The sequence below is a fragment of the Teleopsis dalmanni genome, chromosome 2, assembly GCF_002237135.1.
Source record: "Teleopsis dalmanni isolate 2A chromosome 2, ASM223713v2, whole genome shotgun sequence".
NCBI classification, from domain to species: domain Eukaryota; kingdom Metazoa; phylum Arthropoda; class Insecta; order Diptera; family Diopsidae; genus Teleopsis; species Teleopsis dalmanni.
In genome coordinates, this window is record NC_051847.1 from 65,175,904 (window position 1) to 65,189,504 (window position 13,601).

At 29.0% G+C, this 13,601-nt stretch overlaps 2 protein-coding genes across 2 annotated transcripts in view; one reads left to right on the forward strand and one right to left on the reverse strand.

Moving 5' to 3' along the window:
• The window catches only part of LOC119680473 (potassium voltage-gated channel subfamily H member 8), a gene marked incomplete at its 5' end in the record, with an annotated part of 43,619 nt that overhangs the window by 26,152 nt on the left and 3,866 nt on the right, over window positions 1–13,601 (forward strand). Inside the window, 2 exon segments of the mRNA XM_038093295.1 lie at window positions 7,522–7,617; window positions 13,366–13,519. Coding sequence (XP_037949223.1) covers window positions 7,522–7,617; window positions 13,366–13,519 — 250 coding nt within the window.
• LOC119681878 lies at window positions 10,045–10,791 on the reverse strand. The gene is made up of 4 exons (XM_038095176.1): window positions 10,780–10,791; window positions 10,513–10,668; window positions 10,273–10,437; window positions 10,045–10,212 (listed from the first exon to the last, which is right to left on the reverse strand). The coding sequence occupies exons 1-4, from the start codon at window positions 10,789–10,791 to the stop codon at window positions 10,045–10,047; spliced, it is 501 nt and encodes a 166-aa protein (XP_037951104.1).

Genomic DNA, 13,601 nt, shown 5'->3' on the forward strand with positions numbered 1-13,601 from the left:
GGGTGTTTTAATTGAAGCTTTCAGTGTTATTATATTAATAGTTAAACTCAGTCAGTAGATTTCTTGCTATTGATTCTTAACATATAATGTTATTAAGTACATTAATTATACGCAGAAATAATCTATTCCAATATTTTGTATTTCTAAAAAAAAATTATTTTCAATGCTAACATGGTATTCAAGTGGAACCCTAAATTAGCAGAAGTAAATTAGAAAGAACTAGTCACTTAAGCTTTGCCTTCAATACCACTTTTTTACGGTAGGCGGAAAGTGTTGAAATCCACAGTGTGAGACTTGAACGCACTTAAGCCACCATTCAGGAATGTAAAATGGACTACATAATTAATTCAATCCCGAAGCACTCTCCTTTGAAACGCTCGAAGGCATTCAATTTGAGCGGATGAGATTTCGAACCCAATAGGAAATGAGTGTAGAAAGGAGTGGTCGTATTAGTTGCTTGTAACGAAGCAGTTACGATCCGCCTTTCTTGGCGGATATTATAACCGTCCCTGGGGCTTTAAGTCCAAAGACATAAACTTTCAAACTGAGGATTCTGCTTTAACTATAGGTTAAAATACTTGAATTTTTACTCCTGAACACAATTGCATTTCGTAGGTTAGTCACATCGTCAAGAATGCCACTCTTCGACTTAATGAACTTAAAAATGCTCTGCGCTGACGGAATCTGCTAAATGAATCTACTAAACGCAGAGCATTTTTAAGCTCATTGATTCGAAGAGTGGCATTATTGATGATGTGACTAACCTACGAAATGAAATTGTGTTTAGGAGTAAAAATCCAACCGATAGGTTAGGTAAAGCAGACTCCTCAATTTGAGAGCTTATGTCGTTGGACTTAAAGCCCCTGGGACGATTGTGATATCCGCCAAGAAAGGCAATTGCCGAGATTTTAGTCCATGCGATTTAATATCCAAAGGATTCACTAACCGTAGATAAGCGTTGTTGAATTTCTTCATTGGCAGCTGGTTCAAAAGTTACTTTCTTTAGTCTAAATTACTATTATATTATGTGCTGTAAAGGAAAAAAGTGTTTAAGGGTTTCTCCTTTTTTCTAGTTACAGCAGCTTTTAAAGTTGTTTTTAGTTTTAATACCCATTTTAACCTCTAAGGCAATATTTAATAATCAATGTTTAGGTTGGTTGATTTTAACGGTGACAGAACTTTCTCTGCTGTCTAAATACCGCTTCATTGACTTTATTTTGCAACCACAAACCCAGTTATAAAAATCTTATTAGTTTTAAAACCAACTTTCGCGGTTGATAAAGAAACTTATTTCTGGAATATATTAGTTTACAGATAACATTAGTACGTAAACTTTTATAAAAATATAGGCTAAAAATACACAAATATATGCATTAAGCAAAATCTCATATACTGTTAAATCCGAAAGAGTGAGAAGGACAACAATATAACACAATTCATAAAAGGAGCAATATTAATTGTCTTTACTTATATTAATTATTCGACACATTAGTACTACTTTTCGTTTTTAAGTTCAAAATTTTAATTTCAGTTTCTACAGATTTTATTCTCCTTAAGCACGGCTCTGTTTAAATTATGTTATCATAACAGAAAACTATGTATTAAGCAAGATAACATATACTTAAAACTTCAAAGGAGTGAAGAAGACAACAATATACTACTATTCATAAAAGAAATAATATTTTGTTTAATATGTTTTTTTATAAATATTAAAAAATTTTATTATTGATTAATTAATTCAAATCTATGTTGATGACTTTTACAGTAAAAATATAATATGAAAAACCTGATATAAGATTATACAGGATGGAAGAACCGTTCAAAATACAAAATACTGTTATATCGGTAAAAATTTTTATTGAAACATTACATGGACTTATTTCAATTTCCTTCCGCTTCGCAAAACCATACCCTCATGTAACTTTTTTCCTTGACCCCTTTTGCGTAATATTTTTTTATAGTCCTTACGTTTGTGCATTTTAGTTTGCCATTGTTTGTATTCACGCTTTTCTTTTAACTCATATTTTCTATGACGTTTTATATAAGCCTCATCCGTTATATCTTCGAATATATTTTCATCATCACTTTCAGTAGAGCTAGAGTCAATTTCTCTCCATGTTCGACCAACACCTTCCAATGGATTTGCAGACGAAATGGAACAGCTAGGTTTAGAGCTAGCTTCAGGTACCAAAGCAGTGCAGCCTTGAGCCTCATCATCAGTCTTTTTTTCTTCAATGTTGTAAGGCATTGTAATACGTTAATTAGTAATCAGTTACTATAAAAATCAACTAAAATTTGATAGTATACTGATACTGAGTTAAAATCGTGTTTTACGGACTTTAAGTCAGATATCAAACAAAAGACAACCGACAAAGACAAACGTAAAAGACTATAGCAAAAAATATTTTAAAGGTTGACGTTTATTAATTTTTGAAATTTTCATTTAAATGGAAGTCTGGCAATTGGAAAATGAAAAATAGAAACAGGAATGTTCAATATTACATTTGCGCTGTTTTCAAAAATTTGATAGTTTAAAGTTCATATTGTGAAAATATTTTTTTATACCATACATTATTTAATATGAAACAAATTCGACTAACAAATTTATGACTTTCGATTCGGTTTTTATTAAAAACGTAAAGGAAGGGTTGTGTAAAAGTACTGATATACTAGAACTATACAGATATTTAAGCAATATATTTTTCTTAATATTTTTAATTAAGAAAAAAGTTCAAATACAATTTTTAAAAAAATATTCACCAAGATATTTGAATGTTTATTCACTTGTCAAGTAACAGATTTTATCAATAAAACGCACTAATTTATCATGTGCAGATTATAAATACTTCAAAATTTTCCTACAGCATCTAATTTATACGATGACAGTTTTCAACAAATATGAGTAAAAAACAACATTAACCTAAAAAATATTTAGGCTCAGTTTAACAATAAATACACTTAGAAAACTCTTAAGCTAAGTATAGTATAAGTTCTCTTCAGCCATTAACTGTTCAAAGTTTTTGCGATATAAAGACTTGAGATAAAATTATAATTACGAAAAATGTGGCAATACTGGAGAAATCATATGAACTGCTACATTGTATTGAAACTTGACAGTTATTTTAATTCATTTCAAATTGGAAAATTTTACATGCTTAATAATTTAAAAGTGATGAAAATTATGTTATTGGAAGTAATTAGGGTCGGTCTGTAGTTCCCTTTGGTGGACTCACGTAAATAATATTTCAATTTTTTTCAATTTCGTAATCGTTTTTACAATCGAAAACTCAGATGAATACAAATGTAATCATATTTAAAATTACTAAATTTTTCAAAAAAATTTAATTTTCTTTATATACAAATCATAAATTTTCTTATGTCCCCTTGTTTAAATACTCATAGGTGGGCACCTAAAGCTCATTTAAAATTTAATGTCAAAATTGTAAATGTCAAATCGATCCCTAAGTGTGCATTGTAAAACTGTCCCTTAATCGATTAAAAACAATAAGTTCTTAATAATTAAAATATAAGTTATGATATTTTAATAAGACATTTTAGATGTGGTAATCATTTTCATAGTAGATGTTTTTTAACTGCACATCCTTTTTGGGACACATATTTTTTTAACACACTCCCTTAGGATTTTCTTCGTATCTTGGAGCAAGGAGTTATATCCGGACTTAAGGAGTAAGTTTTTGTGATATTTCTCAGTAATCATGAATAAACCCTAAGAAAAATTTGTACTTTAATAAAAATTCAAATACAATATATAATGCTCACCAATATTTTTTTTGTGTTTTTTGTTTTTATATTTATATAAAAAAAAAATTCTTTTATAAAATTATTTGCATTTTTTCTATATATACAGTAACACAATGGACCAATAGGTCTAAGTGCATCCCCTAGGGATCGCCGGTATAACCTAACCTTTTATATTTACATATATTTATTAACCATTAATTTTATCAAATTTCTTTAAAAATTGTTTACTTGTCATATGATTACTAATTTATGTAACATAGTGATGCCATTCTGCATTCCGTAAAGCAATCAGAAATTGTCCTATTGAAGCATTCTTGACAAAAGAATATACTACCTATTGATAACACATGCATGTACTTATAAAAAACATTTATATCAAAGAAAACTCATTACATATCGATAATATAAAAGAGAAAAAAAATTTAAATTGTTTAATTTGTAAATAGAAACTATGACAGCTAACTACTAATAATAAAAAAGCCCTTAAAATATGTATTCATATCATTGCAGGCTGCTTCAAGTACTCTTAGTGTAAATAACTTTTTTGACAGATTATATATTCCAACAAGCAATAAACTTACACATATAAATATTTTACTAACTTTAAATTGATTTATATACCATTCACCAAAGGAACAAAAACTAGTAAATTTATAGCACTCATAAACTTAATAAATTTAAAACATACTTTAATTACATGAAACGTTTATAATGCAAAGCAAGTATTGCTTTATAAAAACTAATATAACAAAAATTTAATTATGTGAAAAATGTTGACTTTCTATATTTATAACTTAAAAATGTATATAACATATACATTCATCGCAATACTATTTATTCATATACATAGTATAATATTACTTGATTGCAGAATATATTTTTAGTTATTTGCGGAATGTAGACCATTTACCCACGTATCTTGAATATTTAAAAATGAAAATGAAAAGGTTACATGCATTATGGTTAGGTCACTTTAAAGTTATTTAATTATGTTAACATATGCCTTTGGTATACAAAAACAAAAACCCCAAATACTTAAGTTTAAAGTTAAAAACCCATATAAATAATAAAAATAATAAAAATAATAAAAAACATCAAACAATAAATTAAAATATAAGTTCAAAAAACAAAAACAAAAAAGTGATGAAAACAAAACTTAAATTACATATTTAGTTGTAAGCACACTTAAACTCATAAATTACATGTTGTACATTTGTTAACGTTTTCTTATCCTTTTGGGATGAACGCTCTCATATACATTGCTCCACAGTAACAAATAAAACATTACAAGTAACACATTTTCATACAAAGTTGAATGCTTCGACTTTATGTGAGAGGCATACGCGGGAGAATTGTAACGCAAAGTGCGACGAATTTCAGACAAATTCCGTAAAACTCAAGTATACGTAAAGCAACACATTTATTTATAATATGCATGATTATGATTATATGTAGTCATATGTGTCTATATGTATTGCATAAATTGTGTATTTAAAGCAGTATGTACATATAAACTCTTATATTTACATTAAAAGTTGTTTTAATAAACATAAACAATATGACATTTTTATATAAAATCACTTGTGCTCTGCTAGCTACGCACAGCTGTTAAGATACAACTTTTACCACAGCTGCTACTGTTACTTGACTGCTATGTTGCTAACAGCATGTGTCACATACACACATTTCAAGTACAATTCCCCATTCGCTCGTTTAAAATTTAGTATCTAAATACTAAAGTTTCCTATATGTATTGGTAAATATTTTACTAATACTACAAATTCACAGCGTATGAAAACAATTACTTAAGTTTTATTTACATTTAAAGGGAGCATTTACTTTGTCACCATTATTCAGTTATTTTTATTATTTAATTAAAATATTCTCAAAAATTGTATTGACGCTGTTATTATTTTTTGTTACACATGTCGTATGAGTAACTTTTTCTCCCACTTTGGTTTAATTAATATATATCACAAAAGCCAAAGATCATCAAAGACAGATAGTATTTATTTTCAATACTCAATAAGCTGACATAGATGTTAAAAGAGTTGAATATACAATATGATGGAAGATGTAATAAAAAATATAGTTTTAAGGTATTAAAATTTGAAGGCTACTTCTTTTTTCATATCCTTATAACATCCAAAGTTTTAGTATAAACCATTAACTAAAATAATTGATTGGAAAAAATATGTAAGATGGTAAAACATAAAATTTTGTTCAAAATATTTTATACAAACAAAATATTATACACTTTTACTTAAAAAAAATTAAATATACAGAAACAATATTAGGAATTCTCCTTATGAAGGCAAAAGCGAATTTCCCGAAATACGTATAGGAATATACAAAAAAACGACAGTCAAAATAAATGTTAAAATTCTGAAAAAACGATACCGAGTTTAAAGACAATATTATTACCAACTGTCATTTGGTGCTACTGTTACGTTTGTTGTTACCCAATGTCAAGTTCGGTATTCCCAAATGCTAATAACAAAATATCTGTTTTGCTATAGGTATTATGTACATGCGAGGATGGAAGCAAAACAATTTGTGTTTACCTTGTGTATTCTTTTATTTTTTTATTATTTTTATATAATGCAAGTATGAAAAATACTTTAAGAGTGTAAGATTGGGCACTTAACCAAGAGGAGTCTTAAGAGATTAAAAACCACTACCAAAATAAATCGATACACCATATCTATAAATATGTGAATTCATAATAAATGTGTCATGACATAAGTTAATAGCAAACGAATGGTGATTTAATAAAATAATACCAATTTTATTGATCATAAGAAATAGTTGTTAGATCGTTTTGGATTTTATTTCAAACTTTCGATGTCTTTGTTTATAAATAAGGTTCACCACGAACTAACACTCAAAGTCTACTGCCAATATAATAGTCTTCATAACAAATTATAACTCAAAGTCTATATAACATACTTCACATAACTAAACCTATACAATCTTCATCCATAAATAATGACAGCTCTCTTGAGCATATTAATACTCCAGTATATTACAGAGCTAACCCTGGGTTGCAAAATTAACGTCACCAAAAAAGTCACTGTGAAAGTCGATCACTTATTTTTGGTTGGTGCATGTTTTATGTAAAAGGTCAGGATCTTGATGAAACATCCTTCCGGAATATATTCATGGTAGACATACGCACTATATTTGACGCCATAATCCAAAAATTAAACGAAGAAAGCAACCATCGATATTAACAATTTTTTAATAATCATATATTGTGGTACTTGATTTATTGTAATCATTCAAATATATTAATATGAATATATTAATATATATTAGGCAAATCATCTCATTCATGCAAGTGGAAGAGTTTCTGTAGCTATATCGAACGCAGTCCTTTTTCAAAATTCTATTCTATTATTGTTAATATACAATTATTTTTCTGTTACCCATGATATTACTCTCAGGTTAATTTAAAAGATACATCTCCTTGATATGATATGAATCTCTGTATAATACCTTTGTGTTTTTCTTGATAATATCAATTCCACTCCAATCAAAGTTTTAACCGTCAGAAAGTGATTACTTAGCAGCAATTAAGATACTAACAGCGCAGTTCTGACATACACCATTTAACAATCAAATAATAGTTATAAAAACTCTCGATTGTCCCAAACAATAAAAGGAAAATCTTTTTTACTCATTGAATAATATTAAAATTTTTTTGCAACTTTATTCATTTCGAATTTTTCACCTCTTTTTTTACATGTTCAACAACAGACGCTACGCGAATTTCCAGAGGAGCTGAGAGGCGATGTATCCATGCATTTACACCGTGAAATTTTGCAGTTGCCAATATTTGAGGCAGCTTCGCAGGTAAGCAACAGATTCCATGAATATGTAATTCGTTTTTATTTTTTTTTGCGTTTTGTGAGAATTTCTGTGATTTTGAAAAGGTAAAAGTTCAAAATTCAACTTATTCAAGAAGAACAAAAGAACAGAAGCAAACGTTACGAGTTGATGATGCAATGAGTTCACATCCATAAAAAAAAATTCGTTTAATTCAAAATACGTTTTTTTATTGCGTGAATAAAACTTTACATTTCAGAGCTTCCTCTCATCTTTTCAGTACTTAAAGTCAATTTATTTCTAGAGTTATGCATGCGTAGCTTCCTGACCACAATATGCGGCAACTAGCTATGAGAGCAAACCTGTATATACCTATATAAAAAAAATATATCCTTATTTGCACAAAATGCAGAACCATTTTTCAAATACTTCAGTACTTTTTTTTTAATGTATGCAATAGTCAAATCTATTGTTCCTTAACAGCAATTTTTTTTTACACATCATTGCACTGCTTACGTGAAATATGGAAATGTTAATCTGTGATGTGCACTTAAACTTAAAATAAGTTGGAATCCAGAGATAAAGTGCATACAGATATGAAAAAATTCGAATTTCTTTTTTAAATTTGTTGTAAAAACTTTTACGATTGCTGAGTTCACTACAAGGTTGAGCTATAACTTGAAATGGTGGCTATGTTATGCTATAATTTAGCAGCGTGCTATTTTTTTAATATTTATCAATATTTAATATTTCAACTTTTGTTAAAACACAATTTTGCAATAATTAAATTTTTTTTTAAATAATTTACGAAGACAACGAAAATTCATACATATTCATTTATAGTATATATGCATAGTAAATCATTCATAGAATACATTGTATACCGTTCTTAGTATACATAATGTACTTCTTAGTATACATAGTGTACTTCTTAGTATACTTAGTATACTTCTTAGTATACTTAGTATACTTTTTAGTATACTTAGTATACTATTCACAAGGTATATAGTATATAGCGTGTGAATAGAGTATATATACTATATACTCTGCGAATATATAGATAAAAACATCGATGCCCAACATTTACTAATACACAAGACGCAAATAAGGCACATTTAGTTAAAGTAGTAGGACTTACATTAATTATAGAGATACTAGTCCTTAAATAATTTGGACTTGCAGAAAATAGTTTTGAGATATTCAGCGTTGCCTTTTTTTAACACACTGTCTTATTATTATAGATAGGCTGTGAATGCACTGTGAACTAAAAGATCTTTTGTCCAGCCTTTCGCCCAACTAAACCGATTCTAAACTTTTGAAGAATTTCGTAACAAATGTAGGCCGTACTTTAACTAGATGTTTTGCTGTTTCCTGATGCTCTTGATAGAGTCAACAAAAATCGTTTTCTGCGAGACCAGTCTTTTTCAGATGAAATAGCAGTCTACAGTGTACTGTTATAAGGTCCATGTAAAGTTTAATATCTGAACTGCTAAAGTTTAGAATAGTTTTAGCCTTTTTATGTTTAGTGTCAGCATAAATGCAACCATGTAATTAAGTAGTTTATATTACCTTTGTTATTTTAGTTATAAGTTCTCTTTAATAAAAGTCTTTAAACTGAACGGTTGTGTGTGGAACTATTTATTATCTAAAATTTAGAGATAATAAAACTCATGCTTTTTTGAACTCTCCAGAAATCAGTTAGGTTTTGTTTTTCCCTTTTACGTACTGGGCTAATTTTGAAGCTGTTGTGAATATCGCAGAAGATTTCCCGGCCTACAAAATGTGTTTTTGCCTCTTTCTTTGCCTAGAACTCCACCCTTTCATTGTCTTCATGCCACTCATGTCCCGGTATCCACAACAAAATCACAGAATTACTCGTCACTAAGATCTTGAAAAAATTAAAACAGTCACAAACCAACTCCGATTAGAATGTGAATACCATTAGTGATTTCAGACCTGCTTGACTGTCTGAGAGGATGCATATGTTAGTATTGCAAGTACATAAGCGTTCTATAGAGGATAGCTTTAGGGCATGGATCTCCGCTTGAAAAATGGAAACCACTTGACCCATTGCTACTGCGTCCTGAAAATTCCCGTTCCAGTGCTGTCGTCTTCCAATTTGGACCCATCAGTGTAACTTAACTGTAAGCTCTCTTCAAAATTTACTTTGTTGTATCCACTTTGAAGTGTCTGAAGATACAAAACTTCTTATCCAAAGATTTTCAGGATCTTCATGTGGCCCTTTAGGTTGCCTTCTTTAATTTACGCACTATATCTCTGTTAATATTTAATATCTATATCTTTATTAATATTTAAAATATAACGATAAAATATATTTATTAGTTACATTTGTAGTGTGTGCATATAAAGAAAAAAAATGATGGGACAAATTTTCAGATGTAGAAGGTTGTACATTGCCGCATACATATACTTTTCTAAAGAATCAACATATATTTATGGTACATTTTTGTAAAATACTTTGATATACACCTTAACTGAAATACGTTTAATATTATAAGCAAAACATGTAATATAAACTGCATAATCTCCATCCGGAATCGGTAAACGTGATGTCTTTTCATTTAAAACCGCCGAATCAAGTTTATCCACTATAAAATCATGCTAAAATAAATAAAAATCAGTTAATCAAAATTTAGCTACCAATTTCCGTATTTAGCTTACATTGTATGGACATGTGTGATTTACATTTGAACGATTTCTAAATAAACTATAAAATATTTTTGTTACTGGGTGATTAGGCGATTTCAAGAACTTGCAAACATCAAATGTTATATTATACATAAAAGGCTTATATCCATTAGCTTTTTTTAAAACTTGGTACTGAATCTGTTTTGACAATGGTTTAAAAGATGATTAATTCTTTGTTTAACTTTCTGATGAATTCAATTACTAAAAACATACCGTTATATTTGTTAGTGGTACTTTGTAAAGTTTTAACCTTAGTGACATATATTTGAAGGACCGGTTGACTGATTTTAAGTAGCAATATTCGAAATCGGCAAAATCCTTATCGAGTGAAGTGCACATAATATTTGTAAATTCAATATACGAAAATACCTAATAAGTAAACAATCCTTTTTCATTATGTTATTTTTAATAAAATCATATTTTAAAAATATTTACTTTTACTGCAAATAAAAGATATATAACACTCCTCAATAAAGATACCATTAACAGCATTTCTATTAACTCTTTACCAAAAATACGACAATTTCGTTTTACCATTCAAAAATAAACTAAACTAACGACTGGTTTATGTTACAATAGATCAATGGATCAGTCAATAGTTCTAAATAAAAATTAATAATAACACAATTGTAATTGTAATTGCAGCATTTAAAATATTAGGCCAATTTTATATATTAATGGGCCAATTAATATCAAAACCATATAAAGTTGTTATTAAAAAGCAAAATACATTAATTATTAGATAATTTTAATTAACTTTTTACGCATAAATACATATTAACTTCAATTATTTTTTTTTAGTTATTCATAACTTGGGTACACTAACAATATAATAGACTCGTGATGAAAGAGTTTTATTGATTCCACGAATATATAATTATATATGTACATAAAAATTATTTTAAAAATACTAATAAAAATCAATAGAAATAGATTAAAATTTGGTTTGACTCTGCGTTAACTGCTATATGTTTTACATAAATAAATTCTCATAATTAGTAATAAATCGAATCGTATACTATATCAAGGAAGTATATACCAAAATTTAGTTAAAGAACAATCCAGTTGAGTTTTAGTGCTACTTTTAATCAATTGTGCTATGTCTGTCTATCCATCTATTTATTAGAAAACCAGATTTTCAGATTTTAAGCTGATCAAATAAAATCTTACACAAAGATTATGAATGAGTTCAAGCAGACCATGTTTACCAATGGATTTAGTTCTGTTAGAATTGTATGATGAAAAACCTCAGTTACAGAACAAAATTGTCATATATTAGTAAGTACAAATCTTTAAATAACTGTTGATATACATTGCATCCTTAAAAAATTACTGAATTATGTACATTTGATCTGGAGACATGATGGGCCCATACATGTTAATGACAACTTAGTTCAACATTTGGTGACGAAACACCGCATCCAGCAACTGTCGTTTTCTCAACGACGAATTGAGAAAGGTCGTCCAAAAACAGCTACAGCTATTGCACCAGAGCATCAATGCAGTGCAAGAAATGATTGACGTAGATCGGCATGTTACATACCGGAAGATAGAGGCGTCATTGGGCAGTAGTGGGACCAACATATATTCAATTTTACATATACATATACCTGTGAAAAAGGTTTTTTCCCATTGAATTCCCCATAATTTGACAATCGCTTAAAAGAGGGCATATGTTAATTGGTGACAAGAAATGCTGAAAAATTACAACCGAAGTAGTTCAAAACACGTCTACGACATCATGAAATTTGACGAATCATGTATCTATGCCTATGAGCACGAAACAAAACAGCAATTCATTTTTAGGTTTTCCAAAGTGATCAGAAATCTATCCCAATGGTCGCATATTTTTACAGAAAAACAGATCATGGTGCAACTATACCACTTAAACAAGTTACAATGGTCAATTTTGTATGGTTCACAACCATTTGTTTACCGGAACTCCATGAAGAATTGAAAAAAATTAACCATCGAAGTAAAATCATCCTCCAACATGACAATGCGAGCTCCCACACATCAACTCAAAGAAAAAAGTTTTTGAATATTCAAAACGTCGAATTGATGTGTCATCTGCCTTACAGTCCCGACTTGGCACCCAATAACTTCTGCTTGCTCCCAAACATTAAGAATAAAATGAGTGGCGAGCATTTTTCTACGCTCGAACAAACTATTGAGACATTTAAAACCCTGGTTTTGGAGATATCAACTTCAGAGTGACAAAACTGTTTCGAAAATTGGTTCAATCGTATACAAAAATGTATTGATCATCATGGAGAATACTTCGAAAAATAATAAAACCATTTTCACTCTTCAACTACTATGTTTTCACTGTTAGGTGCAAGATTTAAAAGGCAGCCCTCGTTATCAATCCAAAAATTAAATTTAACTAATAATCCACTTAAAAATAAATCTATAAGAATAGCATTATTTCTAAAGTATGTGAGCAAATTTGTATTTCGGCATTTGCTAAGTTACATTTTTCTTCTTAAATAAAATTTAAGAATTAGAAATTTTCACACATAAACACGTAATCAAACAAGGAGCAAAATATGTTAAGCATGTTTTAGCTTCAATTTCACTGAGGAGCCTTTTGTTGTGTTTAACTTTGTCAGAATTCTTTATCTCGATATGGAGATGTCAATACCCTCGTTAATGTTGGAATTTGCATGCATTTTGGCATCGTTTTTCCTTATTGTAAGCAAGATTGAATGTGTTCTTTTTGATGGGAAAAGTCTGAATAGCACCGTCAAGAGACTTAAACGAAATCCTTCAGAAAATTAAAACCTTAAGTAAGAATTTCAGTTGCTTGAATATTTAATTTTTTAAGATCCTTGAACTTAACTATTCACTTTATTTTATAACAAAGGTTAACCACTTTAACACTTTAAGTCGACTGCCATTTTGGAGCAAGAAAAGTCAATAAATGTGCTGCTTCCCCAATAGCGCGTATAAAATATTCACGTTTATTAATTTTCAGCATTTTTGATTATTTTAAAAATTTCATTTAATATTTAAATATTCGTATTTGCATAATCATGCTGACATTTTTATTGCAATTTTTTGCAGGGTTGCTTGAAGCTCCTCTCGCTGCATATCAAAACAAATTTTTGCGCACCTGGCGAATATTTAATACACAAAGGCGATGCACTTAACTATATTTACTATCTGTGCAACGGTTCCATGGAAGTAATCAAGGACGACATGGTAGTAGCTATACTGGGTAAGTAAGTTACAGTTAACGAAAACTATAAATTTTATGTGTGAAATTTTTATTTGAGGTTTTTATATAAAAACGTTATGCG